The sequence below is a fragment of the Nematolebias whitei genome, chromosome 5, assembly GCF_014905685.2.
Source record: "Nematolebias whitei isolate Nwh7 chromosome 5, NemWhi1, whole genome shotgun sequence".
Lineage (NCBI taxonomy): Eukaryota > Metazoa > Chordata > Actinopteri > Cyprinodontiformes > Rivulidae > Nematolebias > Nematolebias whitei.
Window position 1 is genome coordinate 31880575 of NC_056502.1, and position 21354 is coordinate 31901928.

A 21354-nucleotide genomic window follows, 5' to 3' on the forward strand; every position below is an offset into this window, starting at 1 on the left:
AAACTACACCTGGACCATATAAACTACACCTGGACCATAGAAACTACACCTGGACTATAGAAACTACACCTGGACCATAGAAACTACACCTGGACTATAAAAACTACATCTGGACTATAAAAACTACATCTGGACCATAAAAACTACATGTAGTACTGGCTGTCCTCTCCTCTCCTGTGTTCTCTAACCCCAGCCTGTCCAGGCCTATGGCTGTCCATCCTGATCCCAGTTCTGCTGGAAGTTTCTTCCTGTTAAAAGGGAGTTTTTTGTTCCACTGTCGCCAACATGCAGCTCATGATGGGAGGTTGAGACGAAGTGGAGATTCAATACAATCTGCTAATTTCTTAGATAGATAACTTTGACTAATCTGCTTTGGACAATATTATATATATATATATACACAAACTAAATGGAATTTAATTTAATTTACCTGAATTGCTGGCAGTGAAAAGACTCATTCTAAACAGATAAACGGAAGAAAGGAGGCACAAGAGGAAAATTTCAATATGACCCGTGTTTGGGTTTTTACAATCTGAAGGATTCTAAGAACACTTTTAATGTCCAACACAAGCAGAGCCTGGATTTTATGGAAACTAGAAGAATGAAAGACATATTTAGAAACAAACATGATAGATCAGACAAAAAGGGACCCTGATACAGTACTCGAGTGAGTGCTGCTCACTCGAGTGACGCTGGATCAAAGACACAGACGCACGAAGAGACAGGCTCACTGTGGTGCACATGTGTGTTTGTGCTCACCAGAGCCGTGGGATCTCTTCATGTGGTGTTTCATGTTGCTCTTCTGAGTGAAGCTGATGCAGCACACCTCACACTTGAAGGGCTTCTTCCCCGTGTGTTTCACCATGTGGACCTGCAGAGCACTCTTCTGGTTGAAGGCCTTGTCACACTGGCTGCACTTGAAGGGTCGCTCACCTGCAGAACAACAGACCACAGCTGGGTTTGATATGCTGCGGTAGCATATTAGCTGTTTTAGTGCTTATAAACGAAGGTGTCAGTGATCTTCTAAAGCTACTAAATATAGATAAGATGAAAAAAAGATAAACTAGAAGCAACAAGTGGTAAAGCTGTATTTTTGGACCACTGCAGCACATTTCTTTTCTCTCCCCACTGACCAATCAAACTCAAGAAGAGGACAAGATTTGTGACGCAAACGTTATCGACACAGGGGAAGAGAAACTCATTGTTTCAGCCACTGAAGAGAGTTTTTGTAATGAACAACAATCAGCTGTGAAAACAACTCTGACGATGAAGGAACGAGTGATTCAGGCACAAAAACACTCAGGCTGCTCCATCGATACACAACATCCAACAGTCTAACAGAAGAGGAACATCTTGTTTCGTTGCATCTATGTTAAAACACACACACGTGCCCGCACGCATGTGGTCTAAAAACTTGCATTCCTCCAAAGATCATGCGCTTAGATTATGTGTAGGGGATGACTCTCAGCTACTACCACAGCTTATTCTAGCTAAACGTCTGTAAAACCGAGTGTGAAAACTATGTTTGCTAACATCAATTAGCTGTGGTGGCCATCTTGAATCAGGTTGACTACATAGAGAAGAACTCCTGGTAAGCCCCTCCCACTGCAGCACAAACAGAAACAAAACAGAAACAGAACGGTTGGCAGAGAGAACGTTTTCAGTTGATGATGGAGGAAGATCTGGTACTTCTGGTGTTCATCGAGGAGAAACGCCAATTTGTAAATTTGTCTTAAAGAGAACGCTATTGTTTCAGACAGATGGTGCACGTCCCTACGCTGTTCAGGCGAGGACACTCCCTCAGATTCAGCACTGCCACAGGTCTCCTGTGTCTCCACGTCTCCTTCCACAAGTTCTTGACACTTAATAAGATTTATTTGACATGTTTTGCTGGAAAAGTTGTAAAGATGGCTGTATCTTCTAACAGCCTCGGCCAGCTGATCCTCAGCAGAGCAGGAATAACATTAGTGTAGTCCAGCTGAAACACAGAGTTCTGACAAATCATTGTTTTTCTTCTTCTTTCAGCTGCTCCCTTCTTCAGGGGTCGCCACAGCAAACTAACTTGCATGAAGAATTGGTGATTGTTTTTACACAGGATGTCCTTCCTGACACAATCACAGACCACTGAGCCACCACAGCCCTCTGTGTGGAGCAGAGCGCTGCTGTCTAGGGCTCCTGCGGGAGCAGATGGTGAGAGTTAAGGGCCTTGCTCAGGGGCCCAGAGTGGGACAAATGAAGGTGGAGGCAGGTTTGACTGTGTTACCTTTCCCACCCACATTTTGATGTTGTCAGTCCAGGGAGTTGAACCGGCAACTTTCAGATCCCAGGGCCACCTTCTCTAACCTCTGCACCACCACTCACCCTTCTCTGACCAATCACAATACTTGGCACATTTTCTGCAAGACAATAGTTCTGATGGAGGGTTGTGAACAGAACTGGTTCTCAAAGGTGGTGCAAGAAGAAAAATATGTCAGCAAGAAACGATTTCAGCACTCCTGCAGGAATATAAATCAGCCTTAAGCCTGATTCCCAGTCAGGTTCACTCTGACACCTTCATGCAGGTGAGTAAATCATTACTCTGGGGGCCCGGCTTATAAAGACCCTGATGAGTCTCCATGATAAGGGGGGTGTAGTTTAATCTACAGGTGATTCTAGGCATTGGCGTCAGAAGCATTTGTAATGTGGAGGGGACATAGTGGTGGAGGGGTCTGGGGGGGGGGGGGGGTCCTCCCCCAGAACAATTTTAAGAAAGTAGATGCCATTTCTTGCATTCTGGTGTGTTTTAATGGGTTGTTAAATATCTACGTTTACATACATAAGTAAACACTTGATTCAATAACTATTTTAGAGAACATGATACAACAACAAGTAGCCTGACCAACAGCTCTCCTTGTGTGAATAGAGACTGCGGTGAAGGTGGTTTTAGGTTGGATACTCACGTTCTAAAGATTCAGCCAGATGTTTTTTAAAATTTTGACAGTGTTTTTTTAACCACGTCCTGGATGACTGAGAATACACACCAGAACTTAGACCAGGGTGTTTAAGAGAAAATCTAAATTAGATCAGCTTTCACAGCAGTAAATCAACAACAAAATAAGTCAAATTTGTATTTTAGTGTATTATTTTTGTTGCATACCATTCCTTTAATTCAGAAAATTAAACCACACTTTCAAGAGGAGGAACTAATTTTTCCTCCGAAGTCCTGCTCAGCATGTCAGTTTTGTCATCCATTGAATGATTTATGATGATTAATTTCAACACGTGGAGACAAACACTATAGATACTAATTTCATGTTTCAATCGCATTAAAAGCTCCCTTGGTTTAAATCTAAACCTCTAAAAGCTTCATGATAGAGCATGGGTAGAGACGCTGCTAACCACTGAACTCTGTTACGTTTATTTACCTCCAGATGCGTGATGAATAAAAAGATTACATTTAAAATAAGAGCAGATTATGAAACACTTTGTGAGACTCTTTATAAAACCCAGCTTTTGTAAAAAATAATAAGAAAAAGAAAAATCAGATTTGAGCACTAACAGTTTAATATTAATCTCTGAACAATTTACGTGGGTTTTTTTTTTTTTTTTTGGTTAAATGTGTTTGATTAGATTTTATTTAATCCTCAGAAGATTTTATGATTAAAAGTTTGTTCCTGTTTTTAATGAAATGTTGTATTTCTTGTTGACGCGATCGTCCCTGACAAATCCTAAAAATCCTTTGAAAACTTTTTTACTTTGTCAGAATCATTTGAAATGCTCTCATAACATTCCAGAACTGACCCAGTTGAAATCCATTATAAATTCATTTTTTGATCTTTTATTTTTCACATCATTAAATAATGTTCCTTTCAGTAATTATTTTACCTCTACCTCTATTCTTTCTATTTCTATATTAGCTTACAGGTTGCTCTGTGTGGTTGCTTTGCTTTCACATTTCAGGGATGCTGTAAAAATCGTCAAAAGGTGGCAGACCCAGAAAAGTTGCCTCCTTCTGCCGCAGTGCAATCATTCATCTCATTTAACAAAACTGTTTTAGATCTGATGTAAAGAGAAAACACACGTGGGTTGTGCATGAGTAAACATTTGGTATGAAACAGTAAATCCACAAGCTCAACCAGGCGGCTGATAGCGGTCGCCTCGTTTTGGTTTGAGTGAAAACAAAATCTTGTTGGTGAATTAACAAAACAAAGCATTGGAATTTTTCAAAGGTAGAGTTTAGAAAACAAATAAAAAGGTTCCACGGCTGACAGCGTTGGCTCATGTGGGATTGACAGGAAAGCAGAGCCTCCTTGCCGACTATCCGATTGATCTGGAAGGTCAAACTCAGGACTACATTTAAAAAAGGGCATAGCGAGTGTAAAGAACGCCCCCCCCCCCGCCCTTTTTTTCCTTCAGAAAATTGCCACAAAATCATACCTGCACACTCACAAGGATGAAAAATGTGACAAACCTAGTGTCTGTAGTGTGTGTGTGTGCAGATTTTGTGATTTTTAACATGTAAATCAAGCATTCTGGTATACTGTACTCTACTCTGAGAATTTTTTGGGGGGAAAAGACCACATGCTTCTTAGTAAAAAAGACATTTACAAACATATCCTAATTTATTTGGGACACACATATGAAATACGGCGTCAACCAAAAAATAAACAAGTAATACCAGCAGCAAGCCAACCAGAGAAACCAAATATAGCAGAGCATTTTGCTAATAGCAAAAACTTGTGTCTTAAATACGTAGCACAAAGCGAGCAGCACGCAATACAGACGCACTAGCTAAGCTGCTACAGACGTGGCGCTCCGCTTTTCTAATCCCCTCTCCCGTGGGTCGACAACTACCGGCACTTACGCATTGCTAAGCTAGCACTACGTTAGTGCACTAGCTTAGCGCTTACGAGCTAGTGCGAGCTTTGTTGCGAGCTAGGTAGCACAGCTTATGTGGTGCTAGCTTAGCACTATGCAAGTCCAGTCAATGGGTAATTACATCTGCCTGTGACCCTCTTCGGAGTTAGATGATTCACTTAAATGACATATTTTTGCTTGAAATCTGCAAACTTTGTCGAAAAGCGACAAGTTTGCAGGTATGCAAAATACATCCACAATTTTTCACTCAACAGAATTTTTTTTTCTTAAACTGAACTACAATTTTTTTTAAGTCAGTTAGCTATTAGTTATTTAAAGTGGAAACCTCTATTTGATGCTGGCTTCTCCTCATTGGCTCCTTGTTTGTTTTAAATTTGATGTTAAAGTTTTACACGTGACCATGAATGTATTTAAGACTCCTGCAGCCTTATGGGCCCTCCAGATCCCTTAGATCTACTGATCATTTGCTTTTAGTACCACTGGAGGAACTCTAAATCCCTTGAGTGATCAAGAAATTTTAACATCAACTATTTAAAACTTTAACAAGTTAATTCATCACTATAGGCTGAAGTGTGACGTAAAACTAAACAGTAAAGTTACCTAAAAAGATAATTGGTTTAGAGAAATTACACTTTCTACACCAAAAGAAAAACAGATTAGAGAATATTTAAAGAACTTTGGAAACTGGACAGAAATAAATTATTTATAAGTTCTGCAAGTTAAATGTGCAAAAGCTGCAAGTAAGTTTAAAATACCTAAAGTTTGAATTAATTTGTTGAGTAGAAGAAGCAGAACTGTGGTCTTATGCAAGAAACTGTCACATCCTAACCCGCAATTTTTGACCATTTTATTTGTTTTCCTCAGATATGAATATAATCCTGGCAGCTTTTCTTCTGATTTTAATGTCTACCATAACAGGCAGTATTTCAAGAGATTAGTACTTTCTAAAGTGTTTCTCGTTATAAATGCTTTGAAAGCTGCTGCTCTTCAGTAAAACCAAATGATCTCGCCACAAGAACAACTGTAGAGATGTGCTTTGAGCGATCGGATCAACAAAGAACAAGGATTCCTGATTCCTCCTGCAAGAACTGGAGAAAAAGTTAGAACTAGACAGATTAGTTCAGTGGATCTACGAGAAGCTGCAGGAGGAAATGAAGTCGTTTTACCCACACACTAAGTAGCTATGTTTACATACACAACATTTTTTGACCGGATTGAAATGTTTTCAGATTAAATAATTCAAATGTATTGTTTACATGGGCACAATCTGTTCATGACGAGCGTTTACATGCAGCGAGCTTTGTTCTGAGCAGCAGTACTGATGTGTGCAGAGTGGTGTAGTGAACTAAGCCTAAGGTCAGGATTTGACCTTAAGGACCATATGGGACAGAACTTGTTATTTCATTGATTTGCATCCAGAAATACAGGTTGACCCATCCTGAGACTTTCTTTCTTGAATCAATCAAGTAAAAGAAGACTATTCTCTATTATCATTACTATTTTACAAATGTTTGATAATCAAATTGTGTTAGTTCAAACAATGTTTGAATGTTGAAGTGAACTACTCATTTTTATTAATTGTGAAACAGTAATAATGATTCTTAATCCTCATTCAAAGTGAAATCAAGTTGGAATACGTTACAGAGTAATGATTCAATTTCTTGATCGTCTGTTTGAAGTGAGCAAGTGATGGAAGTTGGTCAGAGTTCAAGTTTCGGTCAACTGCAAGTTTACTGAAAAGAAATGTCATGTTTAACTTTTACAGCAAGATACTAGAGAATTGACTCCACGAAGTCTGAAGGTTCTCATGATATCTTTTGTCTGTCCTTAAACAATCTTAATCTTTTCCTTGACTTTTCATAACACCTTACATCACAAAACACACCTCTGTTTTGGTCCATCGACCAATCAGAAACTCTCAAATGAACCGGAAGTGAGCTTTCTTTAAAGGTTGGCACTTCCTAGTTCAAGCTAGTTTTCCAGTTGTTGCAGGAAGTTCTGCAGTTCTGAAACTCAGCAGTTCCAGAGTTCCTGAAGGCTGGAATTCAGGATGCTGTTGAAAAGAGAATCAAACTGAAGAGAAAAGATTTGGGAATTATGAAAGTCTGGCCTGGATGATCTCACGACTCCGGAGGTTTAGCTGTTCTTAAGGAGACGCTGAAAAGTGGCTCGAAGTGGAACTTTACGCCGGAACTGAGATATCTTCAGAAAGGTAAAAGTCGATCTTCACCAAAAGTGTACCGTCGGGATAAGCTGATTTCCAAAGGAGCGTGCATGTTCTGGTTAAAACAGACAAATTCCCTCACATATCTCTCTCAAGATAAACTTCATCTTTCCATCTTTAAAATTCTTCTATCTGCTAAAAATCATTACAGATATTTTTAGAAATGTCTGAAGCAAAGTTTTTCAATCACCGCCGTGTGGTTGACGTCTGCTGTGATTAATAACGTTTGTCGTTCTGCTGGAAGTGAGAAAACAATCGCCGTATTGTTCACTTCCTGTAAAAACTGATTAATAAGCTGTCGTTATTTTCAATTCTTGCCAATTAATGTAAATGTGTGATGTGTTAAACTTGATTATGTTAATAAATGACCCACTGTCTTGGGTGAGTCAAAGATAATTAACGTTTCCGTCCACATTTTATGAAATTCAGGTGCACGTTATTAAACAGTCCAGAAAAATGAAAGAATCCGTTTTAACAGTATGAATATATGTCATGCATATGTTCAACTACAGTGGTAAACTCTCCTTAAAAAAAAAACACAGAAGAAGTTTTACTTCCGGGGTGAACGTAAACAAACCTGAGCACCCAAAATGGACCCGTGACAGGTTTTAATGAAGGTGGAGACGTTACTGCACTCTCTGACTGAGCTACAGGTAATACAGATCATTCTGAGCTCTTTCAAAGTTTCTAGTAGAAATGTTGTCGCTCACCGACCAGTTTTGCTCCCTTGACATGCTAATATTATTAGCATTAGCCAGGTGGAAATGACATAGGTCGCACATGACACAGGTCAGTTTTTCACGATCAGAAAAAAATGAACAGATTAAGCGTTTGCATGCGCACCATTCAGGTTATGAATCGGCGTAAACCACCCGTTTTGTTCTGATCACAAATTATTTTGGATCGTGCTGAATAAACAAGAAATATTTCGAACGGAGTGTTTACATGACGCATTTTTATTCCGAATGGCTGTTTGATCCGATTACTTATGTCCATGTAAACACAGCTGCAGGATTTTATCCAAGGAAAGCTCACCAGCATTCAGATGATTTAGTTTCTAATAAATATTTCTACAAAAAGAAAAACAGACAGTTTTGGATTTGTAAGGAACAATATGCAAGGTTTCAGGTCCAGTAATTCAACCAATAAACTTCACAGCAACTTCGTCATCACAAACATGCCGAAATCTCATCCAGACCCAGACGACCCTGTTTCTAACAGAGAAATCACGAAACCCTTCAAGGTTTGAAAAGTTTTTAATTAAGACTGTCATATGATGAGCAGGATTTATGTTTTCACTGTTTTGGTCAAACCTGGTGAATGAAAAGCTTTCAGAATATGCGTTGGGAATGACTCAGCTACAACTACAGGCAAAGACAATCATACGCAACAGATCTGAGGGGAAGTGCAGCTTTTAGAGACTCAGAGAGAGAGTTGTCGTTCACACCACATGTGGTGCATGTGGTGGAAAGAAATTATGTACATAGGGTCCCAGTTACATCCAACAATTTTACTGAAGGTATGAGTTGAGAGGGTTGAAATAGTACATGTACTGCATATCTGATACAGTACTTAGAAACATCAGCAGCAGCTGCAGCCCTAGTTGACAGAGACAGAATTAATCCCCCTGACAACAACAGGCTGCCTGCTGCTCTTTGTCCCATCTTTTCTCTCACAGACTGAACCCTTCTGGTGTTTTGTCATCACATATAATGAAGCTTAAAACACATTTTCTGCTGCTCCTCCATCTAAAACCTGGCTGCTCTGCCTCAGAGTCCCAGTCTGGAGCCCTGAGCTTAAAGAACCAGCTGCTGATAATAATAATAATTTATCAAACAGCAGGAAGAACGACAGGAACAAGGACCTCGTCTGCTTTACTTTTCTGCTTATTGTTATTTGGACTCTTAGCCTTCATCACACTACAAACGGCTTGACTACATCCTGAAGTCAAAGTTTCTGTTTCAGCACATTAGTCTAAAACTGTCTAAGGTGACAGAAGCATAAATGTAACATTATAAAAATTAAGCATTTAGTCAGAAACACAAACAGGCTGAGTTTTGACTGAAAGCACTGATCACAGTACGCTCAGCTGTCAAACCAACATCTTCTCCCAGATGTGACCCTTTCATGTACACATGTTGTTTGACATGGGTAGGACTGTAGTCAGGGGTCTACAACCTGCGGCTCTGGGGCCACATGTGGACTCTTTGGCTGTTTTCTACAGGCAAGACTCTGCTCTACTCTGGTCAACTAGAAGGAGGAGAAGCAGAAGAAGAAGGAGGAGGAAAAGGAGGAGGAGAAGAAGAAGAAGTGCAATTTTGCACTCAGAGCAAAAACACAAAAGTTGATCAAAAATTAAATTTCAAACCAATAAATGTTTTTAATAGAGTGAACAAGTCATAAATAATGTCCAACATTTGGGTCTAAAATTTTTGCCTCAGATGGAGGAGGTTAAATATCTGGGCATCCTGTTCATGAATGATGATGGAATAGAGCAGGAGATTGATAAACAGATGGGGCCATCAGTAATGAGGGCGTTGCTTCGGTCGGTCATGGTGAAGAAAAAGTTGAGTTCTAAATGCAAAGCTCACTATTTACTGGTCTGTCTACATTCAGCCCCTCATATGTGGTCACGAGGTTTGAATCATGACTGGAAGAACAAGATCCTGGATACCAGTGGCTGAAAGGAGCTTCCTCCATAGGGTGGCCAGGCCTTAGAGACAGAGAGGATGAGGAGTGCGTCATCAGTGCGGAGCTCAGAGTAGAGCTGCTGCTCCTTTGTATTGATAAGGAGTCACATAAGGTGGTTCATCTGATTAGGATGCCTCTCTTTGGAGGTTTTTCGGGCATGTCCCACTGGAAAGAGACACCAGGCCAACCCAAAACTCACTGGAGGGGTTACAGATCCTCTCTGTCTTGGGAACACCTTGGGATCCCCCAGGAGGAACTGGGGAGTACTGCAGGGTAGAGGGAGGTCTGGGTTTCTCTGGGGGAAGGACTGTAAAGGCTGCAGACCACTGATCTTAGTCCGTAAGTGAAAAAGAAAAAATAGACTTAAAAATTAAGCTTTTATGTTCTGTGTTTCTATTAAGTCACTGTACCTAAACTCTAGTTTAATCCATTCAAATTAAGACTTAAAATGCTAATTTAATAGTCTATTTAGTGTTAATGAGGGCTGTAATGCCCAAGTAAATCTGTCTCAGTTCACAAGCTGTTGTTGTAAATTAACATAATAAACACAATTTAATTAACATCCTCTGCCATCCAACACATGCAACCAATATGAGACCCAAGAGGATGAATTATTCAGGTTTTATTAAAACAACCAGCTACTAAGCTTCAGGAAAATGTTTGAGAGAGACACCAGTTAAGAGTAAAAATAAAAAATAAAAATTAGAGCTGATTAGATCCATCAGTAAAACATCAGACCAACTGTAAATATCTGTCATCTTGTAGATTCTGTGGAAGACAAATACGGTAACGACTTGTTTCTTCCCACCTGTGTGTGTTCGGTTGTGTCTCTCCAGCTGACTGCGCTTGGCGAAAGCCTTGGAGCAGGAGGAGCAGCTGAAGACTCTGGGTTTCTGGGAGCTGGGTGAAGGGCCTGGCTGGTGCACTCGTTCATGTTCCTGAGGTGAAGGAAGAAAATATTCAGTTGTCATGGCGTTCCTGTGCAAACGTACAGCTGAGCAGTTTTTGTGCATAATATTAAACAACAGGTCAGTTATACAAAACCTTATACATTTTCAACTCGTCTCCAAGAACTGAGACTGACTAAAGCCAGCATCAACATGGAGGCTGCACAGCTGGAAAGAGTGGTGAAGGCTGCATAGAAGTCTGTTGGAGTCAGCCTCCCCACCATCACAGACAGCTACACCTCCAGATGCAGGAAGAGAGCCACCTGCATCATGAAGGACCCCACTCACCCAGCACACACACTTTTTGCTCTGCTCCCCTTAGGCAGAAGGTTGAGGAGCATTAAGTGCAGAACCACCAGGCTGAGGAACAGCTTTTACCCTGAAGCTGTTAGACTCATGAATCCCTAATGAGAAAAATCACTGTAATGCCACTTTAATTGGAGATTTGACACTTTGTGCTGCTGATTTCTTACCCATAAGCTGCTAAATTCATACCCATCTGCTCATAATAGACTCATGTTCAGGCTGCTGTTTAATACACCATATTATATTATATTATTATTGTTTAGTGTTTAGATCCTTGTAAACGGTTTCTTTTTTTATACTTTATATTTTTGCTATTGTTGGGTGTAACTGGGACCTTGAGTACAACACTATTTTGTTCCACCTCATGTGATGCAAATGACAATAAAAAATCTTGAACCTTAAAAGAGGACTTCTTCAGATGTGAAGGTTGTTGGTATCAGACAGAACTCAGTGTTTCCTCTCTATTACGGGCCTTGGCAGGGTGCTTGTCAGACCGGGGGGGGGGGGTTACGTGACTTATATCATGATGGAGCGCCACTTTATTATTGCTAGGTCAAAGCCACTTATCCTTGTCAACAGTCTCCGCTCCCCAATCGATAACGGAATTGCGATGGGAGGTCATTAGGTTTTGTTGACAGGACAGGGTGCTCTCCTTGGATACTGGTAGGGGAAACACTGGAACTGTCAGATTGGTTCCAAGTTAAATAAAGTGACTGTACATGTTGGCACGCTCCCTGAGCCTCTGCTGATTTAAAGGGGTTTAGATTCTGAAGTGAGGAGAAATTATGCACAATAAATATCTCACATCAGCATTTCTCTGAAGTTTTTGGCCTTGGGAGGGGAGGTGTCAACAAGACTAAGAAAGAAAGTTTATAGAAAAGTATTATACGAAAAGTTTTAAAACTCTGAGGATTAATTTAGAGTGCAGCTTTTCTCACTGCAGTGTATTCTTTGGGACTTGTCAAAGAACCGCCTCCTGTTATTAAAAAAAAGTTCTTAACAGGTTGCAACTATTTTGAATGAATGTACCAGTGATTCAATAAATGATCAAATTTGAAAAATAAATGACACTTTTTGCATTTATTCTGTCTAACCTGTCTGTCTAGTTAGCCTTGTGTTATAAACAATCTCACAGCTTTTTATGTTTAAGAACTTTTAGTGCCAAGAAAGTCCAAAAATGAGAATAAAAAAAAAACAAAAAAAAACAGCTGTCATAATGTGAATGTTTGTCAGTCACAAATCTGATTACAATGATAAAACTCCTAAAACTGACATAGAAATGGTGTTTTCTCCTTTAAATAACTGTGTTACATTCATTATGGTAATATTTTATCTTTATAACACAGGTGGTCATTTAAACTGCACACATTCGCTACTAGCAGACGTTTAGCTGCCCGTGCCAGTCAGCTGTGTCCTAAAGATAACTCTTTCAACTCCTAAACATTTAATGCAAAGTTCAATTTTAGAAACAAAAGTTTTGGGGAAGTAGCAACACGGGGTGGGAGGAGCGGGTGATGATATTTCACTTTGGTGTCTTCCTGCCGCACAGAATTAGTCACGTATGAACTCATAAAGATGTTTATTCTTTTATTACAGCCATGATCTTTATGGGGGGGGCAAGCGGTTCTGTTGGGAGAACCCCTTTGATAATGGTAAGGAAAACACTGATCTCCCTGTTCAGTCGAACTGACAAATGGAGAACTTCTAAGTTCACTTTTCCTGTTAGGAAAACAACAAGCAAGTGAGCTAAAATATAAAGCTGAAAAAGAGGAACAATAAAGATAACAGATGAAAATGTTCAGATATTAAAAAATGCTGTATAATTTATAGTTATGTGTTTTCTACAAATTATACCAGCTTCATTCCTTCAGTTTCTGTGGGACATAAAATATTGCTAATTTTATTGTAGCAGCAGCAACTAACAGAGCACTGAAGAGGCGTGGGGTGCTGACAGGCAGATTTGATTTTAAAGAAAGGCTTCTTGGTTTTCTGTTTCTTACTTTAGATGAAACTGAGAAAGTGCTGGCTCGGCAAAGCAAACCTTGAATTAATAATAAACTTCTTGTTTTCCTCACATTTTGCTGAAGTTTAGGTAACTGTTTTGAGAGTTTTTATGATATTATGGCTCCTCCTTTTGGCTGCACCCTTTAACCCTCAGAAAGTCTTAACATTATGACCACTAAATACATCTTGTATTACCATGTACCGTATACAACACGTTATAATGATATTATAAGTATCATTACACAAACCGGATTCCAAAAAAGTTGGGACTCTAAACAAATTGTGAATAAAAACTGAATGCAATGATGTGGAGATGGCAAATGTCAATATTTTATTTGTAATATAACATAGATGACAGATCAAAAGTTTAATCTGAGTAAATTTAACATTTTAAAGGAAAAATATGTTGATTCAAAATTTCACAGTGTCAACAAATCCCAAAAAAGTTAGGACAAGTAGCAATAAGTGGCTGGCAAAAGGAAATTGAGCATATAACGAACAGCTGGAAGACCAATTAACACTAATTAGGTCAATTGACAACATGATTGGGTATAAAAAGAGCTTCTCAGGGTGTCAGTGTCTCTCAGAAGCCAAGATGTAAAGAGGATCACCAATTCCACCATTGTTGCACAGAAAGATAGTGCAGACAAACGTCACTGCACCTCAAACAGGAATGCCACTGTCAAGGAAATAACAGAATGGGCTCAGGAATACTTCCAGAAAGCATTTGTCAGTGAACACAATCCACCGTGCCATCTGCTGTTGCCAGCTGAAACTCTACAGTGCAAAGAGGAAGCCATTTCTAAGCAAGCTCCACAAGCTCAGACATTTGCACTGAGCCAGGGGTCATTTAAAATGGAGTGTGGCAAAATGGAAGACTGTTCTGTGGTCAGATGAGTCACGATTTGAAGTTCTTTATAGAACACTGGGACACCATGTCATCCGGACCAGAGAGGACAAGGATAGCCCAAGTTGTTATCAACGCTCCGTTCAGAAGCCTGCATCACTGATGGTATGGGGTTGCATGAGCGCTTGTGGCATGGGCAGCTTGCATGTCTGGAAAGGCACCATTAATGCAGAGAACTATGTTCAGGTTCTAGAACAACATATGCTCCCATCTAGACGTCATCTCTTTCAGGGAAGACCCTGCATTTTTCAACACGATAATGCCAGACCACATTCTGCAGCAATCACAACATCATGGCTACGTAGGAGAAGGATCCGGGTACTGAAATGGCCAGCCTGCAGTCCAGATCTTTCACCTATAGAGAAAATTTGGTGCATCATAAAGAGGAAGGTGCGACAAAGAAGGCCCAAGACGATTGAACAGTTAGAGGCCTGTATTAGACATGAATGGGAGAGCATTCCTATTTCTAAACTTGAGAAACTGGTCTCCTCTGTCCCCAGACGTCTGTTGAGTGTTGTAAGAAGGGGGGATGCCACACAGTGGTAAAAATGGACTTGTCCCAACTTTTTTGGGATTTGTTGACGCCATGAAATTTGGAAACAACAGATTTTTCCCTTAAAATGATACATTCTCTCAGTTTAAACTTTTAATCTGTGATTTGTGTTCTATTCTGAATAAAATATTAGATGTTGGCACCTCCACATCATTGCATTCAGTTTTTATTCACAATTTGTTTAGTGTCCCAACTTTTTTGGAATCCGGTTTGTATATGTTGTTTGTTGTTGTGGTTTCTCAGTTTTGTTTTGTTTTTCTTTCCGCAGGTCGGTCTCGAGGCAGACTTCAATGATGCTGATTTTTCTCTTTATCCCTCTCTCTCTCCTCTACTCCTATCTCCTTCTTTACCTTTTAACCCTTCTCCCGCTTTGTTTTCTTCTTTGTTTTTCATCCCTGTGTCCATTACATCTGAAACAAACCCAAAGAAATTCTAATAAAGTTTTATTTATATATCAAGTGGAGCATTAAGGCCAGCCATAATGCGAGTCACAATGCCGGACAGGAAAAGGGATGAAATAAATAAATAAATAAATAAAACTGAGACATGGAACATGGTCCACTCAGACTCAATGTCCTCTGACTCAGCTGGGATTTGGGTAAAGCTCCTCTGGAGGTTTGAGTTGAAGATCTTACTGACGGGTTCTTCTGCCAGGTGTTCTCAGCAAACCCTCACTACACGTTTGAGTCTACCAAGTCTGTCCAGCATCTTACCATGCTGTCTGATCCAACTCACTACCAAGTGGTAATCAGTTGACAGCTCAACCCCCCCCCCCCCCACCCGAGTGTACAAAACAAACAACCGCAAAACAGATGACATGATTACAAAGTCAATCATCAATCTATGACCTAGGACGTCCTGGTGCCAAGTGCACTTATGGATGGACACCCTTATGACATGGTGTTCATGATGGACAAACTATGACTAGTGCAGAAGTCCAACAACAGAACACCGCTCGGGTTCAGATCAGAGAGGCTGTTCCTTCCAGTCACTCCAGGTCACACTGTCATGCTCCACGTGGGGATTGAAGTCCCCTCTCAAGGAAATTGATTCCGGAGTCCATGCTGTGTGTTAAGGTGAGCCCAACCATATCTAGTCGGTACCTCACAAGCTCATGCTCCTTTCCCTCCCAAAGAGGTTACGTTCCATGTCCCAAGAGTCAGCTTTGGTAAGCCAGGGTCAGTGCATCAAAGCCACTGACCATGGCGTCATGCACCCGGCTCATATGGCCCCTCCTGCAGGTGGTGGGCCCACAGGAAGGCTGTATGTAGGGGTTAAACAACTACATATTTTTAAAAGTCAACTTTAACATGATAAAAAGTCGAGTTGACTTCGACTAGTCAATGACGTCATAGGAACGCAAGACGCTATATCCTATTTGCAACAAAAAAAAGTCATTTATTATTTACAACAAAAAAAAACCCAACAACAAAACATTGGTCATATATTTATGCTCCTACCATTTATCATACTGTAAATAAGTCAAAGGAAAAAGGGGGGGGGTTGACTAGTCAACGTGAAATATAAAAACCCGAGAGATGACACAGAATAAACTAGTCGACTAGTTGATTAGTCTATTCAACCCCTAGCTCTGTGTGTGTGTGTGTGTGTGCGCATGTGTAAAATATATTTGGAAATCAACAAATGAGAAATACAGGAGATTTTTAACTCTCTTGGCTGGAAATGATAATAAATTGATAGCAAAAATGATAAATAGTGCTTAAAATAAAATAAAAACACAAAACCTCCCAGATGATTCAGACTGGGACAAAAGGTTCACGTTTGAGGATTTCAACACTGCAGTAGCAACACTTCAGTGGTTTAAGGTGGATTATTTTATGTCTTAGAGTGGCCCGCCCAGTAGACTGGTCACCATCAGAACGGCCTAGAAGATCAAGTTGTCTTCTTTTTTTATCTTTTTTGCTTCATGCATGGCTGAAATGTTTTGCAAATGTGAAGTCAAAATTGTGTTCAATAATCAAAACAATCTTCTAAAAAAATCTATTTGAAGTTTAAGTTGTAAGGCAACACAATAAGGAAAATGACGATGAATGAAGTGTTATTTCTGTTTCCAGGTACCGTATTTTTCGGCCTATAAGTCGCAGTTTTTTTGTACATAATTTACATGCCCTGTGGCTTATAGGCTGAAGCGACGGATTTATGGATTTTTTCCCATATTTATAAACCAATTTTTGGCTGAGATATGACTGTTTTCATTCATTCTGAATGAAAATATTGAACACTAACATTTTCAACCACTAGATGGCAGCAGAGTAGTAGTAGTAATAGTAAGGCATGCTGTTGTATCATGTAATAGGTAAACTTGGCTATAATAACAAATTCAAAAAAGTTCAAGACAAAAACAACTGGACTTTATTTACTTTACTTTATACTTTATTGTTTTTGTCTTGAACTTTTTTGAAGTTACCATGTCCTGGATGACTGGGTCATTAATAGCTGGTGAATATTCTCAATCGGCTTGCAACAGTACCCCCACCTTGCTTCTGCTCGCTGCTTGGAGCAACCCCGTCAAACCAGCTGCATCGCCCCGGCGAAATGCAGCTAATTTGACCATTAAAGAGCATTTATTAAGTAAAAGTTCAACTGAGACACACGTTTACTATAATTTTGAGCAAATAAATAATTGTTTTTAAGTGTTAATCTTGTTAAAGTCCTCCCGCTCATCCTCCCAAGGCCGCCAATTGGCAGCCAATCGATTTTTGGTACAACTTCGGCCCACATTTCCGGGTTCGGCCCACATTTCCGGGTTGTCAGCGGTGACTTGTAACAAACGCGATGCGTTAGTGGTAATGCATAATAGATGCGACGTATACGGTGAAGCGACATATTTATGGGTTTTTCAACTTTTTTAGACATATTTGGACTGATGCAACTTATAGGGTGGTGCGATGGGTAGGGCAGAAAATACGGTACTATAAACGTTTCTTAAACAAACACAAAAGCACAATTAAACCATTAGAAAAAGCCTATTTACAAAGCCCTTCCATTATATCAGAAAAGTTTTCAACTATTGAGATTTCTGGTGTGTCTAAAAAAGTTAAATCTGGTCCTCTGGACATTCAAAAAAACAAAACAAAGCAAATCAACAAAAAAATGTAGAAACGTTTCGTCTCCCATCCGAGAGACTTCCTCAGTCTGAGGAGCTGTTTTCAGCTCAGTCTCTTAAATAGCACCTTCTCAGAGTGGATCAACCAGTTTTGCTGCTGACAACCAAAACCAGCTGATCACATGCTCAAGAAGGACCATCAGCCTAACAATGGATCATTAGCACACTGATGGCTGTTTACTGTTCACAGAGGGCTGAGTGATACTAGCAATCACAGCATTGTAAGGGGGGACAGTTGAACCCGGAGGCCTCCACCCCTGTTTAATGATGGACGATTTCTTTTCACAAAGATGGCCTCCTTTACTCCTCTCTCAAACCATCGTTCCTCTCTGTCCAGGATGTGAACATCTTCATCCCTGAAAGAGTGACCGCTGGCCTGGAGATGAGTGTAGACCGCAGAGTCCTGGCCTGATGATGTTGATCTTCTGTGCTGGGCCATCCTTTTGGCCAGTGGCTGTTTTGTTTCCCCGATGTAAGACTGATCACAGCCCTCCTGACACTGAACAGCATACACAACATTACTCTGTTTGTGCCGGGGGACTGGATCTTTGGGATGAACCAGTCTTTGCCGTAATGTATTTTGGGGTTTAAAAGCCACTGGGACGTTATGTTTAGAAAATAAACGTCTCAGTTTCTCTGATACTCCCTCAACATATGGAATGACCACTGGTCTGGGTCTGGGTTCCTCCTTTTCACCTGTTGGCTGACTGGAGTCCTGTTTGGGTTTCTTCTCTGCTTTCAGGAAGGCCCAGTTAGGATATCCACATTGCTCTAGAGCCTGTCTTGTGTGGGATTTCTCCTTCTGCCTGGCTCCTGAGCTAGTGGGGATGCTGTCTGCTCTGTGATATAGAGTCCTGATGACTCCTAACTTGTGCTCCAAAGGGTGATGGGAGTCAAACTGCAAATACTGGTCTGTGTGGGTGGGTTTGTGGTACACCTCAGTTTGCAAATGTCCTCTATCAGAGACTGAGACTTCACAGTCCAAGAAAGCCAACTTGCCATTTTTTACATCTTCTCCTGTGAACTTGATGTATTTATCCACAGAGTTGATGTGGTCAGTAAAATGTTGGACTTCCTGAGATTTGATTTTAACCCAGGTGTCGTCAACATACCTGAACCAATGACTTGGTGGTGTCCCTGAAAAGGACGTCAAGGCTCTCTTTTCTACCTCCTCCATGTACAGGTTGGCAACAATAGGAGAAACTGGAAACCCCATAGCACACCCATGTTTCTGCCTATAATATTGCTCCCCATATGTGAAGTAGGTTGACTGCAGGCACAGTTTCAAGAGTTGACACAGTTGTTCTGTGGAAAGCGTGGTCCTGCTGCTCAGAGTGGTGTCTGATTTTAATCTTAAACTGACCACCTCTACTGCATCATCAACAGGAATGCACGTAAAGAGTGATGTGACATCAAAAGAGACCATTGTTCCGTCAGTCTCCATGATGACATCCCTCACCTTGTCCACAAAGTCCATGGTGTTCTGTATGTGGTGTTCGGAGCTGCCAACTAAAGGGTTGAGTACAGACGCTTTGTTTTGTTTTTTTGAATGTCCAGAGGACCAGATTTAACTTTTTTAGATTTTTCTACCTGGATTATTGAGCATGCATCAAGATATTTCTGGTGTGTATTCTTCACCGGACAAGAAGTCTAACAAATGCGAGCAGCTTTTCAAGCTGTCAATATTCCCGAACCCATGCTAAAAATAACTAAAACAACTAAAACTGTCACTCATTTGTCAATGTTCCCAACTTAAACAACCATTGATTTGGGTGTTCTGGCTATGAATGGCCAAATTATTATCCACAGCCTAATAAAAATGAAAAATAACTACCCTTCTAATTTACCGTTCTCACAAATCATGAGTCTGTGTTTTAGATGGAGACTAATGAACAGGCCGGGGACCTGAATGGGAACGAGCTCAGTCACTCCCACTGTCACATCCACCTAATCCCAGATTCATTAGTCATAGAGAAAAGCAAGCACAGCTCAGTGTGGTGGAGCACATTTACAGAGACAAAAACCTTTTGAGTAGAAAACGACATATGGAGGAGAAGCTCAAGTGTGAACCATGTCCTCCTCCTTTCAGGCTCTTAAGCTTCTACCAGATGAAGAGGACTGGTGGAAAAGAGAAGCACACATGCTATCTGTCACAGCTGGCTGCAGAACACTGCCTGACTTCAGTGTTCCCTCATCAAGAGAAACAGTTCGAGTCAGTCTTCATGCCACGTTTGCTTTGTATCTAGAGTGTTTTAGCTGAACATTTCTGCTTTGAGCTCTCACAACCTACTTCCATAAAACCTCAGCAGATAAATGAATGATACCATTCAAATGAATATCAGCATAAACTAAAATCCACAATTCAAGGCATTCTTCATTAGTTTGCTGTTCCGGTTCTGACCTTGAGGTGCGTGGCTCTTTTGAAGGCCTTGTTACAGACGCTGCAGACATGACAGCGGTCGTTGCCGTGTGTTTGTTTGCAGTGGCGTCGCAGTGAATTGGCGTTCTCGCACACCTGATCGCAGTAGAAGCAATGGTTCCGGTTCTCACTCTCTGAATAGGGGTCCTTCTCACCTTTATCACCAAGATTCTGTATTTTGGACAAAACAAAACAGATTTGTTAGGTTTACAGCTAATAGCTGGATACACAGTTTGGTGCTGTTCCTTGATGGTCTTTATTTTCTTGTTTATTTTAAACCTATGTTCAATTCAAACAAAAACTGTTTTACCTTTATTATTTGAAGATACGTTGCTTTTCCACCTAAGAGCTTTCTTAATTCAAACTTTTAAAAAAATGTAGTTTCAAACATTTAAACTCTAATAAGAGGCACTGATCTGTGAGCTGCACTCATAAAAATCACTCTTCATCACCTTCTTTCTGAGGGTCATTAGAGTCTTTGTCAGCCTGGATCACATGAAAGACATTTAGGTCCCATGCATGAAGGTATGAGTTTGTATGAAACAGATGTGTTAGGGATAAGACTGCAAAGACCTCCTCCTCGGTTTGATGTTGGTCTTTCTCATTTGACAAAGACAGATTCTCCTGATCCTGTCTCTAACCTTCAACCACCGTTGTCCAAAACAAAAACAAAACCTACAGTTACTGTTCTCAAAAGAGTCTCAAAGTACAACACCCATCATTACAGTCCCAAGTGCTCTGAAGGGGTAATCACTGTCATAGAATACGATGGTTATTTGTTTTTCACATTAGGGCCACGCAAGTGTTAAAAACAACAAACCATGCCAAGGATCGGGCAGAAGTGTGGCGCTTGGCGCACTATTCTGCTGTTACCTCTTCTAAAACAATTACAGTAGTCTCTCACTACTTCGTGGTTCTACCTTCACAGACTCGTTCTTTCACTGTTTTTCAAAGTAAGATTGGACATGACACACAATTGGCTGATTGATGGATGAGCCGCAAGATCAGCATGGAATTTTTATTTAAAATTATTTTAAATTATTTAGCACCTGCTGCACCTGTGTGCAGTCCACATGTGCAGGGAGAAGCTCCCTCCTGCAGCTTGTGGATCTCCGCTCTGCAGCGGAGAAGTGGGCGTGGCCAAGAGCGGGGCAGGTTTGGCAGAGAGCAGAGATCATGACATTCTCTGCCATTTTAGAGCGTTTGGAGTTTAAAAACATTGCTTAGAATATTGCAAGAGTGTGGGAAGGGTTTAAAACTCCTGTATGTATGTATATATATATATATATATATATATATATATATATATATATATATAT

General features: G+C 40.4%; 1 protein-coding gene across 1 annotated transcript in view; it reads right to left on the bottom strand.

Annotated features, from left to right (window-relative positions):
- Positions 1–21354, bottom strand: part of LOC119410372 (zinc finger protein 236) — a gene marked incomplete in the record, with an annotated part of 129001 nt that overhangs the window by 8068 nt on the left and 99579 nt on the right. Inside the window, 3 exon segments of the mRNA XM_037677284.1 lie at positions 760–933; positions 10581–10710; positions 20018–20206. Coding sequence (XP_037533212.1) covers positions 760–933; positions 10581–10710; positions 20018–20206 — 493 coding nt within the window.